The sequence below is a fragment of the Pelecanus crispus genome, chromosome 8 (assembly GCF_030463565.1).
Source record: "Pelecanus crispus isolate bPelCri1 chromosome 8, bPelCri1.pri, whole genome shotgun sequence".
Lineage (NCBI taxonomy): Eukaryota > Metazoa > Chordata > Aves > Pelecaniformes > Pelecanidae > Pelecanus > Pelecanus crispus.
Genome location: NC_134650.1, coordinates 17,455,057 through 17,476,806, shown reverse-complemented (window position 1 = coordinate 17,476,806; position 21,750 = coordinate 17,455,057). Strand labels below are relative to the sequence as shown.

General features: G+C 41.6%; 1 protein-coding gene across 1 annotated transcript in view; it reads right to left on the bottom strand.

The window, feature by feature from the left end:
• WWC1 (WW and C2 domain containing 1) overlaps positions 1–21,750 on the bottom strand; it is a 73,681-nt gene that overhangs the window by 31,402 nt on the left and 20,529 nt on the right. The window contains exons 2-4 of the mRNA XM_075715195.1: positions 7,991–8,100; positions 2,467–2,670; positions 668–744 (exon numbers count right to left, since the gene is read on the bottom strand). Of these exons, the coding sequence (XP_075571310.1) occupies positions 668–744; positions 2,467–2,670; positions 7,991–8,100 (391 nt within the window). The remainder of the gene's footprint in view (positions 1–667; positions 745–2,466; positions 2,671–7,990; positions 8,101–21,750) is intronic.

The following is a 21,750-nucleotide window of genomic DNA, read 5'->3' as shown; positions in this document are numbered from 1 at the left end:
TCTTCTTCAAGAGAGACAGGAATGAAACACATGTCGATTTTACTCAGTAATGTTTAAAACCTTCCCAGTCATTAAAAAAACCATGAAGCATCAGGACAGGAGTTACACTGCAGTGATAGAAGCCATCCTCCAAGATACCAAACTACAAGGCCCCACTGCATGAGTAACACAGCAGGATGATAAGACATTGTAAATCCACTGACCCTACAGCTTGCTGTTTTATATTCCTCCACAGAGGCCAGACTGACCTACTTTACATTAGTCCTTTCTTCTTCCCAAACTGAGCTCTGCATGAAAGCGCACACTGCCGCTGCTAACAACCCGCACTAAGCCCAGGACAAAACAGCTGCCAGTCTCTGGTGAGAACTTGCAGCTCTCCAGTGCTGCAGCACACTGAGGAGCCAGCATGCAGCTAAATACCCCACAGCGTATCTGTACAGCAGTAGGTACTGCCAGCTTCCAAAGAAGTCTAAAGCCTAAGGGAAAAAAAGTGTTTCAAACTCTTAAGATGGCAACGTTTGAGAATTCTGATAAATTATCTCCTAGATTAAGAATGGTAACATTAGCTCTTTCAACTGCTGTGGCATCTCCTTTTAGTATTTGTGATGAGGTTTGGAAATATCTGAAGATTACTCATGGCAAGCAAAGGTCCATTCATACTACTTACCCTAGATTTTGTAGTAGCAATCTCCGCTTTGAGGATCTCTGGGTCATACTTGGAACTTGATGATGAGCCAGAGAGCACTAGAACAAAAAGAACACCTAGTTTAGCAGGTCTACCTTCCTCCCTACTCTTCTACTAGCCCCACCACAAATCAAGACCTCCCATCACTCCTGCACACTCAGATCTCCACACACTGCTGGTGTAGGCCTTTTACCCATTTTCCAGATCTCTTCTCACCCCTCAAAGGCAGGGAATGGCAATAGGGCAGTCTAGTGTACACTTTTTGTGGAGTACTTGAGAGGCCAGAGCATGTCCTGCATCTCCGAAGTCTTGATTTGTTCCAGGTTAACACACTTAACTCAGACTCCCAAGCATGTTCACTCCACTCAATAGTGTGGCTTCCCGCATTTCCAAAGGCATTTAACAGAACTGAAGGGACAGGCAATTGCATAAAGGTTTACTTTGGGTTTTTTTTAGAATTTCTCTTTGAGTAAACAATCCACTGAATGTTTAGAAATAAAAGCGAAGAATGAGAAGAAACTGAAAAATGCAATGCAAGCCTTCTCACAGCCTTGAGGACATGACCAATCATACAATGTGTCACACTGGATTAAATCAATGTCCCATTAAGAGCAGAATTCTCTTCTCAGCAGTGGTTAAAACCTTCTGCTTCAGAAGGTACAGAAGCTCCCCAATGTGCAATGTTGTTAGAGGTAGCTGTAGGCAAGGGAGATGTTTTGATCCTTGCAGCCATCAGTTTATGCACTATAAAACATGGGAAAGCATTTCTAGTTCTTTCTGTCTGGTTGTATTTTTAAAGACAGATTGCATCATGCCAGTGTACTTCATGTTCACAGCATTCTTAGTGTACTGCTTTAGTATACCAGTACTCAGGTAGAGTGCTCCTAAGCAAAGACCAAAAGCTGTACTTCAGAGATGACAGACAGGACCCTAGTCAAATAAGAATCCTTCAGTTGACAGAAAACGACTTAAATACTTTTTAGCATTAGGCATGGGATTAGCCAGTGGGATTCACCACCATAAGATATAATTCAGCAAGAGTGAAGCAGGGGGAGGTCAGTCCATTGATGTGGCTAGCAAGAACATAGGAAGTTTGTAACACTAAGGATTATAAAAAAAATTCTAGAAGACTTGCAGGAAATATATCCTCCTCTGGACATTTTCCAGCTCCTAACTAGTTAACAATATGGAGGAAATTTGGCCTTCTGCAAACATTTCTGTACCAGCTCTTGAGGCAACAGGTATTGCTATTTCCTGTGTGGCAAAGAATATGGAGCACAAAACATTGTTCTTCATACACAGAGAGATAATCCACCAATGTTAGCTTTTAAATGGCACAAAATACAGACCCTTAGCTCCGTGAGACAGCCACTCAACAACCTGACATGTTAAACTCCAAATGAACCCGGGAATGCTATCTGAGATGAGCCTTCTTGCCTTGTTTCTATACTTTGGACAGGGCAATCAAGGAAAATACCATATAACTTCATTTTTTCACACAGAGCCAATTACCACATTTTTTCACATTTGTTGAAGCCCATGCTGAAAACCTGCACACTGACTCCAGTGACTGAGCCAACCGCAATAGTGTTTCATAACAATTATCCTTTACCAAATAGGAGCTAGGCAGCTACTGCTTTTGAGACAAACTGAGCAAACGTGGAGAGTGAATGGCATTAACACATCCCAGTGCTCTATCAGAGGACCAGCTTCAAGTATTTTACTGTCCTAGTGGTTCATGACTGAAAAAGTCACTGGATAAGAGTTCACTAACTACTCACAGCTGGTCTGAGAGCCCAGTTTGTGCTCCCAAACATCATGCAGCTGCCGATATTCTTGCTGGGCCAATTCAAGCCTCTGCTGTTTCACTTGATAGATCTCCTTCTGTGCAGCAATCGCCTCCTGGGCCAGGACAAGATAATCTTTCAGCATATGCTCCTGCTCCCGTCGCCATTGCACACGAGGGTCTTCTATCTGTGTAGTTTCTTAGAGAAAAAAAAAAGAGGCCAGATCAATGGAAAGCAGGTTTGTAGTGCTGCCTGGAGAAGCTCCACCATTTATGGTAGTATTTTAAAATAGCCCCTTGCCCTATCCCCTAATAAAAATGTAGAATAAGAACATTTTCCTTTTTTCTTAGGAGGTCACCACTGATCCACAATGAAATCCAGTGAGCTCTGCCATGCTGAATCACTGCATAGAACAATTCATGACAAAATCATCATACAACTCTCCAACTCCTCTGCTGCTGAAGCCATCCTGGTTCTGCCTCTTAAAACATCCACACAAGCATATGCACAGACAAGCTGTAAGGTACTGACATTGACTGTTAGACTTACCTTTATTGTAACTGCTTTAGAACATTACTAGTAAAATACCTCTAATATTTCACTGATAAAAAACTTTCAGAAAGCATCATTGCCACATGACTGCATTATACTGCATCTGACAACATGAAAGCAATTACAACTCTGCCTGTCCTCTTTGGCTGCCAAGCAGCTTTTATTAAAAAGGGGGTAGCAAACCTTCTCACTTAGATTCCATAGGTAAGTAAAAATAAAGACTCATTAAATCATAGAATGTATTCACAAAAGCATCTCAAATGACATTATATAAACAGCATCTCAGAAGAGGAGAAAACATTTCCTTCACTGAAAGCAGGCAACAGCAGTAAATCACTGCAGAATACCAGAGGCAGAGTTTAAGAAAAATATTTCTTGGTAACATAGGCAACGCAGTCATGAACAGCTACACCACTTCCATCTCTGTCACCCCAACACAACCAATACATTGCTTCTCAGGTTTCTAATCATGAAAAAGGCGTAAGGTCACAAACACACAGCTAGTCCTAATACTAATTAGGCAAATTTATTGTCAGTATTTGTCTCAGTTTTGTGAAGAAGTGTCCAAAATATTTTTCATTTCTCTTTCAAGGCTGTTACATGTTCTTGCTTGGAACAGGTTCCACTATTGAGTTGACTAAGTGCTCTAAACTGTCTAAACTACCATGCTTGAATAAGGATGCCTAGTTACCACATAATGAATAACTAATAACAAGGAGCTGCTTGAAACTATCAGTAGGAATCTAATCTGCATATCTTAAGAGCCTCTTTAAATATTTAGCAAAAGCTGCCACGGTGGAAGGTATGAGCAGTTCTTAAGTCAGGCATAAGACTAACACTGCAATATACAGGATGTAGGGAAGAGAACAGTTTGACAATAAGCCTAGGAGCAGAACCAGAAATAAAGGATTTTACCCAAGGGTTGGACAACTCAACCATTTTCACAAGCTGTCCATGATGATGCTGAGGAGAAGATTAACAGGATACTCCAGCAATAACTTGTTTTAATAGTATCTCAAGACCCCAAAGAACACATAGTATTTCAAGTAACACAGCAAAACTTAGAGAGGCTGCAAAAGGTGATTAAAAAAAAAAAAACTTTTAAGACACTAACAGTCATTTGTAGAAGCATTTCAACAAAAAGTCCTTTATAGGTCCTGCTAGCAGAAGCAACATTTCAGCTGATGTAATATTAAAGCTAAGCCTGGACCTGGACAACTGCCCCAAAATAACTTGAGGAAAAAGCAGCTATTTGTGCTGCTCTGACAGCTCTATGGTCTCTCTTAGAGGGAGCAAAAGAAAAGTCAAGAAGACACAGCAGTGTATCAACTGTAAGAGTCTGAAAACCCCAGGCTCCTGTCTCTATTCTTGCCCCCACATCCCATTTTCCAGATAACCATTACCCACACCCAGATAGAGTAACTCCCTTTACTCCATAGTTGAACCAGAAGGGGAAAGTCCACTGTAAGTTACCCAGAGAGCTTCCCCCCATATTTCTAGACATGCAGCTTCCCTGGACCAGACTGAATGAACAAACACCAGCAACCACGACTTAGGACTCAATTTAAAGCTTAATGAGTATGTTGGCAAAGTACCCACAACTCTTGAAGTCTAATTCAGGACACCGGGTCATAAGTCTACCTGTACCCACGGCTTCTTCAAGCTTGGTTATTTCCAGTTTTCTCTTAAACTAGCAGCCCGTTCTTCCTATAATGGCAAGAGGGGCAGTGGAAGCTGCTGCAGGGAAATCCCTCCCTTATAAGCAACCAAGACGACGACCATAAAAATCTACATCATCCTGAACACCTCCGTTAGGCAGCGAAACACTGACACTGCCCCAAACACACATGCCACCTGACAAAGAGAATGCTTGGCAGCCAGCTCACAGAGAGGATGGGAAACACACTTATGGACTGAAACTGCTTTGTTCCCATTTTTCTAAGTATTCACCTCAACCTTTTCAGTAATCACAGCACTAACTGTATCCCCTTGATTGCAGCTTTGATTTTCAAACATGTAACAACAATCTATGAAAATGTTGGCCAAGGGCTCTCGATTTGTCCCAGCTACTGAGAAATGCAAAATACATTCAAAAGTCAGATTAAAGGACTACAGATATGCAAGCTATTACATCATTTGTTATCTTGTGAATTTTTAATTTAATGTTGAGCTTGTCATAAATAAATCCAATTGTTTCATGTTTGAAGAACGTAGTCTTACTATGCTTGCACCAGCATCTGGCAAGAAAATCATCGTTTCTTTGTGCAAATCAAATTCCAAAGTTCTCTCAGAGACACACACACTCAGGGCTATGCATTAGTACTGTATTAGGAATATTCTGGGTACTCAATTAAATTTAACTGTATTTATTTTGCCTCAGAGAGAAGGTTAGAAGTGTTCTCCATCTCACTTTTTTTAATTGCTCCTGGCTTTAGATTTAATTTAGGTCTGTCCTTGGGCTTGTTGCTGATAATTAGTCTCAAATACTTCAAGAGCACAGCAAGAACCAACATGCCTCCATCCCCTTCACACCCTCTGATGACAGTTCCTTCCTGCATAGGGAATCTGCAAGAGACCTTGGGGAGAAAGGAGGTTTTGGACACTCTCCAGAGGATACTTCAACATAAACCACAAAGATGAGCCTCTTGATTAGCTGAAGGTACGTGGATATGGTTTGCTTTATCATGATTTGGATTAGAGCTGGCTTAAGAAATAGGGTCATGATTTTGTTTCTCTTCTTTTTAACCTTTTAACTGAAATTCTAGGTCAAGTCTTGTAGCCTCCAGCATCCCATAGAAGTGAAACTTTTTAAGAGCAACTGCTATTAAGCAGGCGTCAGCATGGTTTGAAGACTTCTCTGCACACCCTTGAAGCCTGTGGTGCTTTTGAGAGGCACAGACCAGGGGTAACTGCCCCAGACCACAAGGGCTCAGACCTGCAACCAGATCGTTGCACATTCACCCTGGGGCCAACTGAAATGTACAACTAAGATCATGTTTGGTTTGTCCCAACTACATGCTGCTGTTTCTGCTAGCTGAAACACCCAGGAGATCCGACAAGCTTCCATGTCCCACAGCAAGCTTCACGAGGAAGGGACAGAGAACAAACAGCTTCTCCAAAAGCACTGTACAGATAAAACTGAATTGGTAGGAATTTCTTAATCTAACACTGCTGCCTAACACAGCAAAGCCCTTCAGAGTCACTGGAAGGTGGCATGCCCCTGTCTGGGCCTGGAGCACCCTGGTAGGCACCTCCCACATCCCAGCACCTGATATAGCAAGCCTCCAACCACCAGAGAAGGGAAGTCCAACCATACTTTTGACTCCTCTGAAAAGCTTGCCCAGGCTCTTCTCCCTTCCTGGCTGTGCACAGTCATGAAAACATTAAATCATTCAGAAGGAGGTAAAAAGCAAGACTTCTAAACTCAGCTCTTATTCCTTTTGTAAGCACAGGAATAACCCAGACAAGTGAGACTAGAAAAATCATTAAGGTTCACATTGTCTTTAAAAAGCAACCTTTCCTGTAGAAGTGAAATGGACGCAAGACATGGTCTTAAAGATCTAGAAGAGACCCCAATTTGTGTCGCAATTTAGCACCTTCTCAAGCAAAGTTTGTCCAGTCCTCTCCCCTGCAGATCTCCCTTGTGTGATCCTGTATTCTTGTCTACCCTTCCTTCCCTGCTATCCTTTCCTGTAAAAGGAAAAATCAACATCCCCTGCCTCACAGAAAAATAATTAGGAAAAAAACATTTAAAGATATGTAAATACTGTGATATTGGGATGACATAAGCTCTAAATAAAAATATTTGTCACCTTCACATCTGGAGACATTTGATCTTTGTATTGCAGAGGGCAGGTAGTAGTTTTTGAGAATAGGCTTTTTTCACTCTGCATTTTAACCAGGATAAGTTGCTAAAACCTGGAAGGTGCAGTCTCAGGCCAGGTGAAAATGTGGCTTTTCTGAAAAAGGGAAGGGTGTGAAGATAGCAAAGGGGAAAAAAAAAAAAATCAGGCTTCCACATTTTTATTAAAAAAAAAATCTTGTAACTTGCTGAAAAAAAATGGCAAAAGTTCAGTTGAAGTCTTAGAAGCAGATTTAAAAGAAACAAAAATCTTCAAGGCACTTTTGTCTTTTAAAAGTTTTTCTCTTTGCATGAGTTACAAACACCTCTAAAAGGGCCTGGGCATGGTTCTGCTGTGAACTTCTGGACTGCAATTGGAGCTATTCTGTAAAGAGAACAAAAGTCACTGATTTATTTTGTTTGTTGCTTTTTCTATCTGGATTTGTTCTAGCACAACCCAATACACATTTCCTAACAACATCTGTAATGATATATCAAGGTCTGTGTTTTCTTATAATTCAAATGAGCTTATAAAGCTTAACACTTCTGGTCTATCAAGCAATCTAACAAAGTAAGCAGTGGATTAGTTTGAGGGTACAGAATAAAAACACCACAGGCCTGAACTTAACTCTTTTCCAACTTGCACACCCCTCAGGATATCCCAAGCCTACTCGAGAGTTTCCTCTCCAGTAAAGGCAGTGCAAACTGCTGCAGCTCAGGGAGCTCATGCAGTCATTCAGTCTATCCCTGCCAGGGGAACAAACACAAGACCTTTGCACTGTTTCCGATGGTCTTGCCACAAGGACAAATTCCAGGCTAAGAACAAACTCCAGATCATTGCTACCTAGTCAGGCTCCTCAGTAGAGCCAAATCTTACAGAGGTGTGTCCATAGTATCAGCTTGAACATGACTGCTGATCTGAAGACTGAAAACCAAAAGCTCTAAAGCAAAAATCCTGTTTTAGAGAGGGAAGTAACTTGTGTGATGGAAGACAGGATTTGATTTCACGAGCTGCAGATCTCATCTACTCTAAAGCATGCTGTTAGCTATCTTGTGGTTTTGTGTGGTGTATTTTAACACAGGCACAGAACAATCACTGTAAAAATACAATAACATGTCACTTACTGGTGTTGTGGTCTATGTAATAAACTCCAACCTGAGGATCATAAGCTTCTTCCCATCCTAATGGCAATTCATCACTAATGCAGTCTGCAAAGGTCAGTGGTTTAGTATACCTGAAATGCAAAATAATATTTAGGATGAATAAAAGAACACTACCACATGTCTATTCCAAACAACTGACCAGAAAAGAAGTACCACAAGGGCTTCGGTATAGAAAACAAAGTAAGTTGAAAACTATTTTAAAGCTTTTGTTCTTATCATATAATACTCCACAAACTCTTCCCTTTCTTCATCTGAAGTTACAGCAAGATGAATTCATTTTGACAGAGCTCCTGAGCCTTGCCCAGCTGAGCCAGTACTCACTCAAAGGAACATTAAGAACTTTGCCAGAAACAATCCTCATCTCTCAACTGAAAGAACAAGAGTGTTTGCAGGCAAGTCCTGTATCAAAAATATGTAGACAAGAAGGAGCAAGATGAGAAATGCAATTTGCATAGCATGAATAATTAAGACTACACAATCAATAGCAAGTGCTGAGGACTGTGGGACCACTTGTCATGCAACTCCACTCATTTGCATTGCAATATGTTCTGTTTCATTAATGACAAACTAGGTTAGTTTCTCAGTATCACAAAAATGTGTAACCCACTCCATCCTAACGAGGAAGTATTTCCGCAATACTGCTCTGATGAGTTTTTCTATTAGAGACCAACCACATCCAGCAACAGTCTGAAGGCTTGTATGACTAAAAACTAAGCTTAGAGTACCCACTCCTTGAGTGACTCCACAGATTTTAGTCACTAAAACCATGCCCCTTTCCTCCCTCGACTCTGAGCTAACAAGGTTCAGCTTGCACCAACACAACTACTAACCAAGTGTATCACTGCAGGGAGGCACAAGCCAGGAAGAATTAAGTTTGCAGGTATCTCGCATCTCCAGCTGCCAAAAGCATAACATGCCACAGGCCCATAGATCCATCACACAACCCCAACGTACCACATCTGGAAGGAGGGCCATGACTTCGTGTTGGGGCCCATGAGTCAGACTTACCAGAAGAGCCCTTTGGGCAGAAAGCACAGGACACAGTAAACCACCACCGCCCTCCTCTAGCAGTTATGCTGCACATGCTAAGAGCAGGTCGGTCAAAAAGCAGCCATGGAACCGTACTGAACTCTGATACATACAAGCGGCATGGCACAGGAAGGTAAGGTGGTTAAGCAAGCAATTTTCTAACTTACTCTAAGAGACTGAACAGTCTGCAGAAAGTCTTTCATATCCAAAGGTAATTCAGCAGGACTGGCAGTTAAAGAGTTTTATTAAGTTTCGAGCACACTTGAGCATACTTCATCTGGAGGCACTGAGCAACCAGCTGCTAGCCTCATATTAACACCTAACAGTCACTCATTAGTGTAAAGGGGAATATTAGGAAAAAGCCTCCAACCGTAAGAGGTTCAACATAAAATCAACATTTAATGACTAAAATAACTGCCCCCCAAAACATCACCTGGAAGTCTGGTACACGGTAAGAATGAGGTGCAAACATTTCTGTAAAAGCTATGTAAGCCACTAACATCTCTACTTACCTGCTGCTGCACTTCACTTTCAACACATTGCCTTTGCCACCTGAAGCAGTGCTTGAATCACTATTTTCTCAGAAAATTTAATTTAAAGCTCTGCAGTGCAAAAAAGAACTCAGAGCTTCACAACATAGAGCTGTGACACTTTATCAATAAAGTTTCACTGAAAGGTTTATTTTTACTGTTCTTAATCTAGACTGTGTACCAAAAGCATGTTTGTATAGAAAATAGAGATTACCTGAAAGTAAAATAGAATCTCAACACTTCCGATTGCTACCCCTTATCCCATGTTTTTCCCTGTGGATCAAGCTGTTTCCTCAGCTCAAGAGTACCCAGCATGTGCTGCTCTGAGTTGATCAAGTCAAAGATGCACAAGGGTAAAAATGCAGAGCAAGGTCAGATACAAGCAGCTCTCTGGAGATAACACAGATGAAAGTGCTGTTGCAAATGTGTCAGCAATTTTAACTTAAACACTAGGGTTAGAACTTTCACCTCTCTGAAAATTGAATTGCTAACATTAAATAAAAGCAAGTGGAAACAGGACAGGTAGAGAAAAGGGAAGGAGCAGTGCCGAACACTGGACTCCAGAGGACCTGCTCTCATCCCTTAGAGGGGCACAGACATGCTGGGATGACATGGCAGGGAACAGGGAACACAGCTTGCCCTGCCCTGGCTACCCCAGCACCTCCGCTGTGCCACATGGCAGGGCACGGCCACAGCTGAGCTCCCCTGGGCAAAGCAGGGCGCTGCCTGCAGACATAGGGGTGCTCCTGAGGGTACCTTTCTCCTTCAAGCCCATCAAAACAAATGCAGAAAAACCTCACTGTCTTCAGGATGGTCGTGCATTTCCAAAAAACAGAAAAGACAATCACAAGAACTGGTCTCTGCTTATCTTCTTGCGACTTACGAATCAAGCTGATACTTAAAAGCTGTCTAAGGGCTGGTCTCAACTTCACACACATCAGGAAAAGCAGCTTGATGATACTTCAACATAACTGCTGAGGACTTGTGTTGTAGTAATTATTTGATTGCCCCGATAATCATGACGTTCTTCCATGGCCAAATATTTTATAAAAAAAATTCAGTGAAAAATTTTCACCTATAGTCCATGATAAAGCTTAGATGTAATGCTTATTAGATGTTACTTAGAACAAGGGAAAGCAGGAAAAGTTCGGTTTTATTTATTTGTAAAAATATATTTAAAGTCAGCAAGGATAGAGTGCCATCTAGGCCACGCAAAGTCACAGCGGTCTTTTCCAGTGCGCCATTTGATTAGTAACACTCAAAATATTGCCCTGAATTGGTTTTATGATTGCTGTTTTGCTGCTTCTATAAAGAGCTTTGTCAGTAGAGGTGTCATTTCATCCTGGGTTTGCACAGTCTCTAACCTTGTACGCCAGCTTCCACTCAGCCCTATGGATTGATTAAATCAGAAACAACGCATTTCCCACATCCTAGCTACAGTGCTCAACATTTCTGGCAAGTGATCCAAGCAAACACCTCAACATGGGGCAGTAATTAAACCCAAACTTAAAGTATATTAAGTGAAGGTGTGATGCGTGTATAAAACATACCTCAGTAGCTTAATTTGTATTACACATTGAGCGGAGTTTTCTGCAGCAGAATTGTGCTCAAGAATCACATCTAAGATTAAGATAAAACTTTTTTTTTTAAAAAAAAACAGCATTGAGCTGCACTATCACCCCCAGGACTTGGGACTACTTTCATCAGGGAATGGTGCTATAGTGCCAACTTTGATGCTCCAAAGTTTAATACCAAACTCATAAAGCTTCTGCTCAGCTTTTGTCCCATCCTATTTTGCTAGAAGCAGCTGAATTCTTTCTAGGTGTGCTCAGCAACTGTCAGACTCAATAGGAAGCCAGGACCAAGCAACTGAAGGATGCTTATTCCTATTTTCCATATGAAGTGTAATGCATGAACTACATCCAGTCGGTTCTTTCAGTTGGAGTTTTGGAAAAATGGGAGAAAAAGCAAGGCAGGATCAGCCTGCTATAGCAATGACACAAGCCAGCTGGAGACTTGCCAGTTACTAGGGCTCAGAAACAGACAATAATTTCACCTTTGAGATTCAGATTTTCAGCTTATCTCACAAGGAGCACCCACCACCAAGCATGGACTACTACTGTCCTCCCTGGCTGACTGCAAGCTTGTGACTGTCCCTTCTGTACAGAAGAGTAAGTATTCATTAAAGGAGAAATCTGTCGTTCAGCTAGCAAACAGAAGAGTAATTAGTTTTAGAATTAAGATAGTAATTCCATTTATTACAGACAACATACGTCATATAGCTATTTCCCCAAATAACTGCAGCTTCATAACCAAATTGCTTATTCTTCTAAACTCCTTTCCTTTGCTGTTGTGGGAAACACTGGCACAAATCAAAGCAGCAATGCTACAATTACAGATGAAACATGCAATATGTTGTGTAGCCAGACTATGAATAAAGCATAAAAAAAGAGATTATTTCCTTGTTTTAAGATATGATTTTAGGGGGGTTTATGAAGACTAAAATAAGCCAGTTTTTCCAGAAGGGTTCCAAAATCAAGCACCTCCCTAAGTACATTCACGATGTAGCATGACAGATTAAATGAGCAAAAGGTAAAGTTTCTTTCTCACAGTAAGACATGATTCAGTTAGTGTATTATTTGTGCATAAAACAGAACTGTTTCTGCATCTGGGAAGTTAAAGCTAGGGCACATCTGCAGAACTATTTCTTTTGAAACATCTCCTTTGCAATTCTCAAAGCTTCCTAGCAGCCTTGGAAAAATCTCATCAACTCAGTCAATCCACATTATAATAGGTCCTCTCTGTAGCTAGACTCAAAGCAGCAATCTACAAAAATGGACCCCTTTCACCCACTGTGCTTATAACTAAGGAAGGAAACCTACAAAATTATTTATGCATTCCTTACCCTCCTCCATTAGGGAAACCTGCAGATACATTCATCCAGCTTTCAAAAGAAAGCAATACATCCAAAAGTTCAGAAAATCCTGACTTTGACTTGCGATCTCCAGTCACAAAGAGGGAACCAAGGGGGAAAACTTAAAGTCTCTAGTTATAGCATTTTTTTATTAAACCCAAACTAGACTAGTTAAAAGAGACAACACTTTCAGACACATAAGTTTGTCTGCATCTTCCAGCCACGCTTGTTTTGCAATAATACCCTTTAGACAATCAGTTAGACCAGAACTATCCCTGAAGTGCTTCAACGGCTTCTAAGCTGGAGGCTAAACTTGGTGTGGAGTTCCTGCAAGGGGAACCAGCTTGAGCTAGAGAAGATATTTGTGAATCACAGCCTAACTCTGGACTTCTAGCTCACCAAAAAGTAACCCACATGTTCATATCTCAACTCACCTCTATCTCATGTTCATCTTACCTGTGACTGCCCTTCCCCCATTAGCTGAGTTTTAATCAGGGTCATTGTTAGGAACATTTAGTGTTTTGAAAAAGACACATCAACCTAGATTTATCAATTTCCATCATATTTTCTTAGTTTTCAATGTTATTTTTCCATTTTATTTCATTCAAGAGATTCAAATTTACTTGAGCAAGTGCAATTGCTCATTAGGACACCGGGAAACCAGGTACCCCCAGCAACCACCACACACAGCAAGTCAAGAACACCCTTTCAGAAACTAATCCTGATAACAGAGGTAAAAGAAAACAGCATCACCCAACTTCCTAACCTGAGGACTATCTTGCAGTCTTCAGGCAGAGGCAGGCTGAGGCAAAAGCCATTGCCCACCCACCAGCCAGTGGACACACCGAGACACCTCCATCTTTGCGAAACATTTACCCCCAATAGCTCAAGTATTTCTACAGCAAATGATGTTCAAATCCTGCTCCCACAGTAGGAAATAGAAAGTTAGTTCCCTAGCTCTAGTTTGTAAGTCACATAATTTTTAAATGAGAAAGGTTTCCATATTTCTTATAATTCTTGATCTATCACCTTCAGCTTCTTTCACAGATAAAACTGGAAGCCAATGTTATCATGTGCATACACTATTAAACGGAAACTTGCTCATCTCAGATTCAGCAAGCCTTTCTATAGTCTTTAACTCCATTGCTGTCAATCAAAAACCTCATTACACAGGAAACTGAAGGCAAATAATCCTTGTATAACAAGTTTTTGATTGACAGAAGGTTTGTTAAACACGGCTCTAAGATCACAGAGGTTCCTGACAGAAGCAGGAGATGGGTGAGTTGTGCCACTTACAAATCTGGAGTTAATACTACAAAGGTAACAGAAATCAGTTCTGAACATCTTAAAACAGGAAATGTTATTTTGGATTTCAGTGCCAATTGGTGGCCTATGGCAATGTAGCAAACCCACATGCAGCTTTTTAGCTAGGCTCATGGCTGTAAGTACGTATGTGCATGTACGTATACGTGCAAACAATGCACTTTGGTCACCAAGACATTAAGCATCTATAAACCAACAGTGGATTGCCAAGTTTCTACGCTGTACGTAAACCCACTTAATCCCTACGTTTGCAGGGTTCCTCAAACCCCCATAACACAGTAAAGCCATTTAAACAGTAGAGCCTTATTTTAATCAGTTCAGTACAGATCACATGGCCTTATGTAAAAGTCCTTCATGACTCTATATGGGTGCAACTACAGACCAGGGGATTTCCTACAGTTTGCTGTACTGATAGCAGCAGCTCGCTGCATAAGGAACAAAGGTAGCACCTGGATCACTCAGGACATCCATGTCAGCTCCTCTTACAGCTACAGCATTAGCCACCAAAACTGAACAGCTTAACAGTTCTGTTAATTTCTCCCCTTCCCTCCTGCACTCACACATACACAGCAAGTGTATGAGGCACACAGGTTTCATGGGCAAGAAGTCAAACAAGATAACAAAATCATGAGTTCTGGCTGGTATTTCCACTCATACCATTTCTCTTACAAAACCAAGTAGTTTTTAAACCCAGCATTTTGTGGGAGAGGCTTGGAGTCGGGTTTTATTTTCAATGGCTTCTACTTCCAATTTTTTTTTTTTTTTTTAAACACAGCATTTCTTAATTTCTCATTTGAATAAAACTCACTGCTTACTATGTGCCAGGATGTGCTACACAGACCAGGATAGCGAACGGGCTGAAAGCACCTTGATTCCAGCTGCGACACTGGGGTAGCTGTACACAAGATCCTCGTGGGTCTGAGTTTTGAGGAACCTGTTAATGGGTAGAGCTCCTACTGTAACTCAGAAGGCTGCTACAAGAATCACTGCCAGGAGTCTCAGCACAATGACATACAAGCTTCTTTGTTTTTAAATGAGGTCATCTCATTCTCAAGACAGATGATGATTATTTTTAAACTTCAGCATAGAAAAACCTATCACTTTGCAGACAAATTTTCTAGGACTACAGCAATCTCCTCCTCACAAAAGCTTTTAAAAATAGACACCTACACATTTATTACTCAACTTAGCGATCCAGCCCTCAAACGCACCAGTGCTATCCATCACTATAGTAACTATTTTCCCTGGGAGCATCTTCTCTCACTGCAGGGAGAATTGCCCTTGGAGGCTGGAGGTGTGGCAGCAAAGAGGCCCTGTTTTATGATCTTGCTGGCAAAGCTTTCCTCGCTCCATCACCACACACCTGGGCATGATGAAACACTCCCTTGGATTCCCACTCCAACTGCAATTTAGGGAAAAGGTGATGAGAACAGCTCATCCCTAACAGCCAGTATCCTCAGCAGTGACACAACAGGCAGCTCTGGGCCAAACACCACCCTCAACTGCACCAAAACCTCAGCAACTTGCAGTGGTTTTAGAAAGGCAGACCTCCACACCAAGGGGAGAAGAAAGGAGTAGTTCAGGACCACCATGAGCAGATAAGAGATATGAATGGGAAAGTGCTTCCCAGTTAACAAGGAGAAGCCTTTAAGAAGTGACCATAAATTTGGGAAGCTTCTTAACTGTGCTCCAAGGAATCTGATGAGAGATCAAATATAACATTTCAAAGTTTTGGAAGCCAGATATTATTCCAAGACCCACACAAAGGCACGGTCACCCTGAACTTCCAGTCCCAAACAGCAGCCATTTCAATGACTGTCAGTGTGTATGGCATTGCAGCCTGGTCATGGTCTTGCTGTGATAAAGGATAACTAGGAACAGAACCACACCCCTTACAGTAAAAATGGGGTCAAGTCTGAGAAAAACAGCTTATTTAAAGTTGTTGCTGTAAGCCAAACATGTTTGGCTTACAGCAACAACCTAAACACCACCAATAGCAATGCCCTAAAAAACCAACACAACATCTCAAGCAACTCAGACTGCAGAGCTGTTTTCTTTTCAGAAGTGGTTTCCTTTGTTGCCATGGTTATTGAGCATCTTCTCAGCCTCCCAAAGATCTCTCATCTTGCATCTCCTCCTGGCTCCTAATGGTCCAGGCACTGGGCCACCTCTGGATAAGCAAGCCCAACATCTATCATCAGAGCTTATTTTCCAAGCTATCTTAAACAGTTTTATTGACACTCAAGAACTCAGTGATGTCCTCTACTGCTCTTTGGCCAGCACATGAGAATAACCCCTGCACCTCATTAAGGTGATCTTGAGTTGTATGTAATTTGCCAGTTTGGACCCTCTACTTCTCTCGCATGAGCTTGTAACATCCAAATTCTTCTTTTACTACAGAAATTAGTCACATGCTGCCCACGCAGATTCTACACAAAGCAGACAGGAGACACCAAAGACACCTGAAGTCAGGCAATAGGCACCTGTATTTTGAGCATTCCAAACACAAATACATTTACGCCTTTAATAGTAATACATTTCTATCGCTCAGATTAATGGAAGCATTGAGCTATATAATACACAATTTACCACCCCACCAGCCACAATGAGCATGCCTAGTATATATCAGTCTAACAGTTAGCTGCTGGCTTGTTCTATCTACTTTTGAAAAGGCTTGCATGTTTACAAGCTCTACTTTGCACACAGTGACAGTCTGTTTGCCCATGCATTTCTTTTCAGTACAGATCATTTACCCCTAGAAGCAAAGAACTACTAAGTTATTTGTGAGGAGAAGACTATCAAAAACCACTTAGAGATTTTAGATCATTCCCAGAGATTAACAAACTGGTTCTGCTAGCAGGAGAGAGGCAGGAGGTCAGTCATACTTTCTTAATCACTCAAATGCAGAATTCCTCGGATAGTTCAAGGTTAAAAAGTCAGGAAATGGGAGTTGAGGCTTCTCACAACATTAACTTGCCTGCCAGCCTGTATATCCTGCATGCTTTCCTGAACCAATTAAGCAGAAAAGATATGAAAGAGTAAGGTACAACTCGATGAGAACAGTGCAACACTCCACAAGCATGCAAGAGTGTGAATTTAACTGTGCAAGTAATTCAAATGTCTTTAGTTTTAAATAGTGGAGGTTGTTTAAGTCTGCCTTCAGTTCTTCTAGGATGAGAAGCAGCCTTGCACAGTCTGAATAGATTAACTAAAACCAAGTCAGCTCTCTCTTCACTCAGAGGTTTGACTGTTCTCAAAGAAGGGGACTGGTCACTTCACAGTAAGGGGTAAATTTTCTACGAGACATCCAGCCAGAGTAGTTAGACTAGTTTCTTGACATATTTGGGAGATTATGAACTGGAAGGCTTGTCTCTGTTCTTGCAGCCTGCACTCCTACTTCTCTGAAAGGCTGCCTATAGCGTGGGTGGCAGCAGTTTACATTGGCAAGATGCCTCAATATAAAGAGGTATATAGGACAGACTCCCCCCCACAATACAGCTCCTATAGCAAGGAACCAATAGCTACTGTCACAAAAAGATAAATATTTGAGATTTTGGCAATGAGGCAAATATTGAACAATTGCTGTACTTCAGCATTCAGGAACACATTATCCCATGAACAGCGGCATGCAGAGGGGGTTAGTAGCAGCAGAGTGAGCACTGGGCTGACCGTTTGGATGTCTATAAAGGGGAACAGATTTGTGGTTCACCCCACAATCTGACTTCATCAGGCACTGAACTTTGACTTCATGTAGGGTGATTAAAAAAACCTTAATTCTTTGAGAAGCAATGCATGTTGCTGTATTTCTTACCAGCATGTTCCATCTCTACTGTGAAAAAGAGCAGTATGACAGCAAATACCTCCTGCAACCCTACCAGCTCCTGTGCCCTTTATTCACATGGCATTTTAAGTGGGAAAATAGACAACTCTTAGGATGGCATCACGGGGCTCATCCAGGCTCCCTAGTCTACTCATTGTAGAAACCAAGCATTGCTAGTATGGAAGTGTATTCAGAAAGGGGCAAGGAAAGCACAGGACGCTGGTTTTATATACACGTAGTTTGTATGCTGCTCCCTAGTACACCTACTAGCACTGGGCTAATTGCTAACTCTGTACAGCAGCTTTAGTAGGACTGCCTGCTTGCTATTTCTGCATTATAAACATTCTTGAGTTATATAGCTATTTGATGTTCCCGATCCCAAACAGCAACATTAGCAGGCTCTTTGCTCTGCATCACTTGCAGGACATAGTCTAGGCAAGCAGCAGGGCATCACCACAGCCTCTTCTGCTTTTTGCCCTAAGACAGATCAGCTGCAGCCACTTTGCTTCTATGCAATGCCTAGATCAATTCTTGAAACATTACTTCACTGCTCTCTGATCTGACAGCAGCCTGTCAACTCGGAATGTTGTCCAGATAGAGCTGAATCCAGCTACACATAGGAAGCTACCAAGCCAAGTGAACCCCAAAGAGGCCTAACTGTAGTCACAGGAGGACATGGGCCCCTTCAATGCCATTGTAAACTCAGCAGTACCAGGTATGCACAGGAGTATTTCTGGCTGCCTGTAAGAATCAGAGGAGATACCTGCTCAAGATGATCTTGGAGCAGCAGAGAACAGAGAAGAACAAAAATCCTTCTAGTTGCAAAGCAATTGTGAATTCAAGATACAGAACATGTACTTAAGCATAAGCTATGTTCCATACCATATCCTTCAAAGAGGGGCAAACCAAAACTATTTCAACAGGCTCAGCCTTGCAGGTTAGCACTGAAGACAGCCTTTGGAAATGAAGGCATGGCACCTCACTTCTGCTCCGACGAGGAAAAAGCCCCAGTTACACAGCATTCAGCTTATGGATGCAGTGACTGCTAAAGCACAGAAGCTGCTGGAATTCACAATTATCAGCTTTGCTATCTATTACTGTTGCTATTAGTGTTGATGCAATGCCTTCTCAGTTCCTGAACAGTCATACTGTATAAAAATAAACAGAAATGTCAAAACAAGAACAGATGTCTCGAACAACCCTGGGAGAGTAAAGCTTTAGGAGATGTAAAGAGTTAGAAGCATAAGATAAGAGTATAAAGCTAACTGGATGAAAAAGGTACTAAACCCAAATAACAAAGCCTTGATTTACTATGTAGTTAAGCCACAAAAAAATGATTTCAAACTGCATTCATAGACAGAACTGTACAAAGCACAAAACATAGCTCAGTACTTCACACATTGCAAGGGAGTCAATACAAATCAACAACTATTGAAGTTTGCACGCTCATTAGAGGACAGCAAAAATGAGATTTGCATCACCAAGTGAGTTTAATTGATTTACTCTTACAAACATCATTTATTTTGAATGATCCACTATCAATATATTTTGCCAACAGATTAAATTTGTGTTAACACAGAAGTTATAATGCCACTCGCTCTTTGCATTCCCCTTCCACACCTATCTTGCAAAGCTTAAAGCCCACTTGCAGTCCTTCTGCCAGCTCCGAAGTGGCACAAGCAGCCTGCTGAAGATCTGTATGTCCGGCACTCAGCTCAGGAAGCAAGTCCATCAGGAAAATAGTCCATCTGCAGAGAGGCACAGACCAGAGACTTGGGCCACAGCTCAGATCAAACTGGTTGAAGGACTATGGTTTTGGCACCATCTACTTTCCAGGTTCTGGTACAGTGCCACTAAGGTGAAAGCCTTCTTCAGGTTCACGACAAACATGCATTTCATTGCAGGCAAAGCCAAACATAACAGCACCATGGTATCTTGAAAATGGGATACTGCTCATAGCACCCCTTGCAATTCCCAGCTGCCAGGTCCGGGGCGGTAAGGGAAACCCCCCCCATGCACAGGGAGTCTCCACAGCTGGAGTGCGTGTGATACCAGGAAAGCTGCCCACTCCCTCACGAAACACCAGTCCACAGCCAGTCTACTCCAGGGACACTGTGCTCATGGGGGGGGCCCTTTCCCTCTTCTTTGCATGGAATTTACACAGCCACAGGAAAAATAAATGAGTTTTCCTAAAGCATTCTAGATTGGTGTATTAGACTAAGAAAGGGGACAGTAACTCTTAAATTCAGCACAAGTTCCATTACACTGAGTTGCCTTGTCTCCTGACCAGGAGGAACATTTGTCTTACTCAAAATTTTAAAAAATTGAGACAAATCCCAGAAGCAACATGTCATTTTTCAGAATTCAAGGGAAAACACTTATGAAAAATTTATTTCCCAAGACTGTTTACAACTCAAATATCACTGCAGGGAGTATTATCTGAGGATCTCTATGAACACAAGCTCATGGATGCAATCTTTATCAATTTTTCAAAGAGGATGCAAGCGGAAGGGCTCAGCAGTTAAGTACAAGCAATAAATGATACCCCAATCACAAATTATAACTGGTTGCCAAAAAAAGCAAGGTGGCATCTTTAAATGCATGCATGCGTGTGAAAGTGTCATCTTTTACCGTGGGGTAACTGACAGTTATTTTGCTGTAAAGGCCTTGGGGAGAAGAGACTGCTATATGTTTTGGCCTGAGGCGGTTTACCAAGTTTCTACCTAATGCAGTGTATCACAATTTTTTTTTAGCGTCCAACAGACCTTTACAGAGGTACCAAGTATCAAAAGCTTTTTAGTTATTCCTCAGTTCAAAATGCACAGCATTTCCTTCCACTAAGTGAAGACTCTGCTATGTACCACTTCATCACTGCTGCTCACACTTCATGGTCTAGGTATGTGTCAGAGACACACCTTACATAGTCTTACTATTAATATTTAGCTACCGTTTTACTTTAGTGAATGAGAAAAGAGCACAGGAACCTCCTTCCAAAGGAACAATCTTCCTCTTTCCAATATACTCTGGTGAAGGTGTCTAAAACCACCTTAGATTGTTTGTGTCTTTCTGATATCACTGTATTCCTACTTCTCCCACCCCCACTTCTTCCTCATACAACAGACATGCAAAACTCATTTGGACCTTGAAAGATTATAAACTCCTGACAGGAAAGCAAAGTCAACTACTCTAAATCCCTTTGGAAACAATAAAACATACTTTGAAATATTTCTCATAAGAGAAATATTCTAGACAAAAGAAATCAATTGTCAATGGTCTTAGCATATTATCTTTGCTTTGGCATGCTGAAGCTTCTCACTTATCAAATTCATCTTTCTCCATAGTCAGTCTTTTGCTCTTCCAGCGAGTCAACTCTCCAAGCAATGCCTCTAAACTTTGGGGAAAAAATAGCAACCTTCTGCATTTTAAAAAAAGGCCAGATTTACAGCACTCCCTCTCAGGGAAGAGCAAAAGATTGCAACTTTTTATAAAAACAAAATAAAATCAGAGTAGCCCCTGAAGACTAAATTCTGGGTTTGGTGATGACATTATAGCCTTACTGGCACTGATGCTATAGCACAGGAAAGTTTCATCTCAACAGTACTGGCCATTCACAGCTGGAAGTCACAGAGCTAAGGAGAAACAGCCAAGGCCTTCTACACCCACATTAAGTGACTCAGATACAGGTCCTGTGAGAAGACAACCAGCATTCTGCTAAGTCAAGCTGAGAGCAAGCCGGTGGTCCTGCAGGCAATTCACTCCTCAGAAACCCAGGTCACAAACTCTGCACTAGAAGGATGTAGATGGGTCAACATTTAATGATCCTCTCCCCTCAATTTCCATCATAACTGAATGTCTGGTGATTATTGTTTCATTACTAGAGGTTTCAAGGTTTATGACAGCCTGCCAAAAAAGTTAGCTTCAAGTCTCTAAAGGTTCTGTACCTCATTCAAGCTCCTGGCTCTTATGACAGCAGAGACATCAGCTTCAGTACCACCATACTAATTGTTCCACATCAAGAAGAGGAGGTGAATCACAGCAGAACAGGCTGCATTGCAAGTCCACCAGTTTTGAGAGAAATGGTGTGTTCACACCATCCCACGCTTTG